This window comes from Atta colombica, unplaced genomic scaffold (genome assembly GCF_001594045.1).
Source record: "Atta colombica isolate Treedump-2 unplaced genomic scaffold, Acol1.0 scaffold207, whole genome shotgun sequence".
Classification (NCBI taxonomy): Eukaryota; Metazoa; Arthropoda; class Insecta; order Hymenoptera; family Formicidae; genus Atta; species Atta colombica.
The window spans coordinates 438,558-440,082 of record NW_017259302.1 but is presented as its reverse complement, the minus strand read 5'-3'; the positions used below and the strand labels follow the sequence as shown (position 1 = coordinate 440,082).

Genomic DNA, 1,525 nt, shown 5'->3' with positions numbered 1-1,525 from the left:
CCACACATAGTAGTATTTTAATATTAAAAGCATTATTTATATTACTTATTACTTATTATTATATTACTTATTATTATATAATCCCAGATAATAAAGCGTTTCGTAGTAAAATCGCATAAATAGTGATTTCGTACAAATTTGATTGCTTATACCTGATTGCTGATAATGTTGTCATCGGTCTTGTGTTGTCGGCAATAATATATGACAGTAATATATGCATGACAATAATATATGCATTGTATAATGCATTAATTATGACAACATGATGGCAATAATATGAATTTTGATGATAACGATTTTAAAGTTGTCGGCAAACTGCTGGCAAGTTGCTACTCAAAAGGTGCTTTCCAGCAAGGACACTGTGTAATAAATGAAATGAATCACTTTGTCCTTGTTTAACTTAGGCAAACAACAAGGATGTAATAATTTACTATTTATATTTGATTGTGTTTCCTTGCTGGAAAACATTTTTTGTTATCTAAAAGTTATCATATCGTGAATCATATCGTAAAGGCATTAAGTTGCCAATAAATGAGGACTCTATTGCTGCAATTTTAGTAATAACACATGCTTAACAATGCAAGCAACATGCCAGCGATAAGACAGACACGTTGCTGTTTGGGATATTTTAATCATTTTCATTTCTTATTTCCATGATTTCATAATTGATTTCAACGATTTCAGGGATTTATTTCTTTACTAAGGATACATTTATATATAACGTTTTCACATACAATATATATCATAAAAGCATCTTAATTAAAATAAAAATATCGTTTAAATGTAAATGTAAAGTCTGCTTGTGAAAGAGAAAGGAAAGAGAACAGTCGACAGAAGTGCCTTGAACAGTCCATGACTAATTTATTTTAGTGAGTGACATGATATAAGATCATTTAACATATATAGATGATTTGAGACTTCGATTGTGTTACAAGTACACAGCTGATATCGCATTTTTTTTTTATTATTTATACGTGATTGTTCTCATCTCATCTCTCTCTTTTTCCTTCACACGCTTTACTTTTCTTTTTGCATGTCTCTTTTTGCCTGTCTCTTGCGGAAATGAATTGATTTAAAAGTACATTGCTCCGATACACACAAAGGGGCTGACCAATCGCACATTTAAACGTAGAAATCACAGTCATGTCATGCTAGTCATGTTCTAACATTAGATGCACGATTGGTTTGTTTCATACCGAGTCTGCACAGTTACGCGAGTTATATATTTATATAATGATATAGGCCTAATCGCGTAAGTCCTATCATTTTTTCTCAGTATAATTATTCACCAAATACTGACGATTAAATCATCGACATTATAAAACCAACTCGATAAAAACCAACATGAATAATCTTTTTTTTTTATTGAATTCTTGAATAAGTGCTCGTCATCATATATTGATATTTAAAAAGTGATGAAATCATCGCGCTCAAAGAGAAACAGGTGACGACGAGAACAACGTTCTCTGATATTTCTCTCTCTCTCTCTCTCTCTCTCTCTCTCTCTCTCTCTCTCTCTCTCTCT

At 31.4% G+C, this 1,525-nt stretch overlaps 1 protein-coding gene across 1 annotated transcript in view; it reads left to right on the top strand.

Moving 5' to 3' along the window:
- Positions 1 to 1,318: 1,318 nt before the first annotated feature.
- Positions 1,319 to 1,525, top strand: part of LOC108687456 (probable serine hydrolase) — a 3,437-nt gene continuing 3,230 nt past the window's right edge. The window contains 1 exon segment of the mRNA XM_018193223.1: positions 1,319 to 1,444. Coding sequence (XP_018048712.1) covers positions 1,416 to 1,444 — 29 coding nt within the window. The 5' untranslated portion in view covers positions 1,319 to 1,415.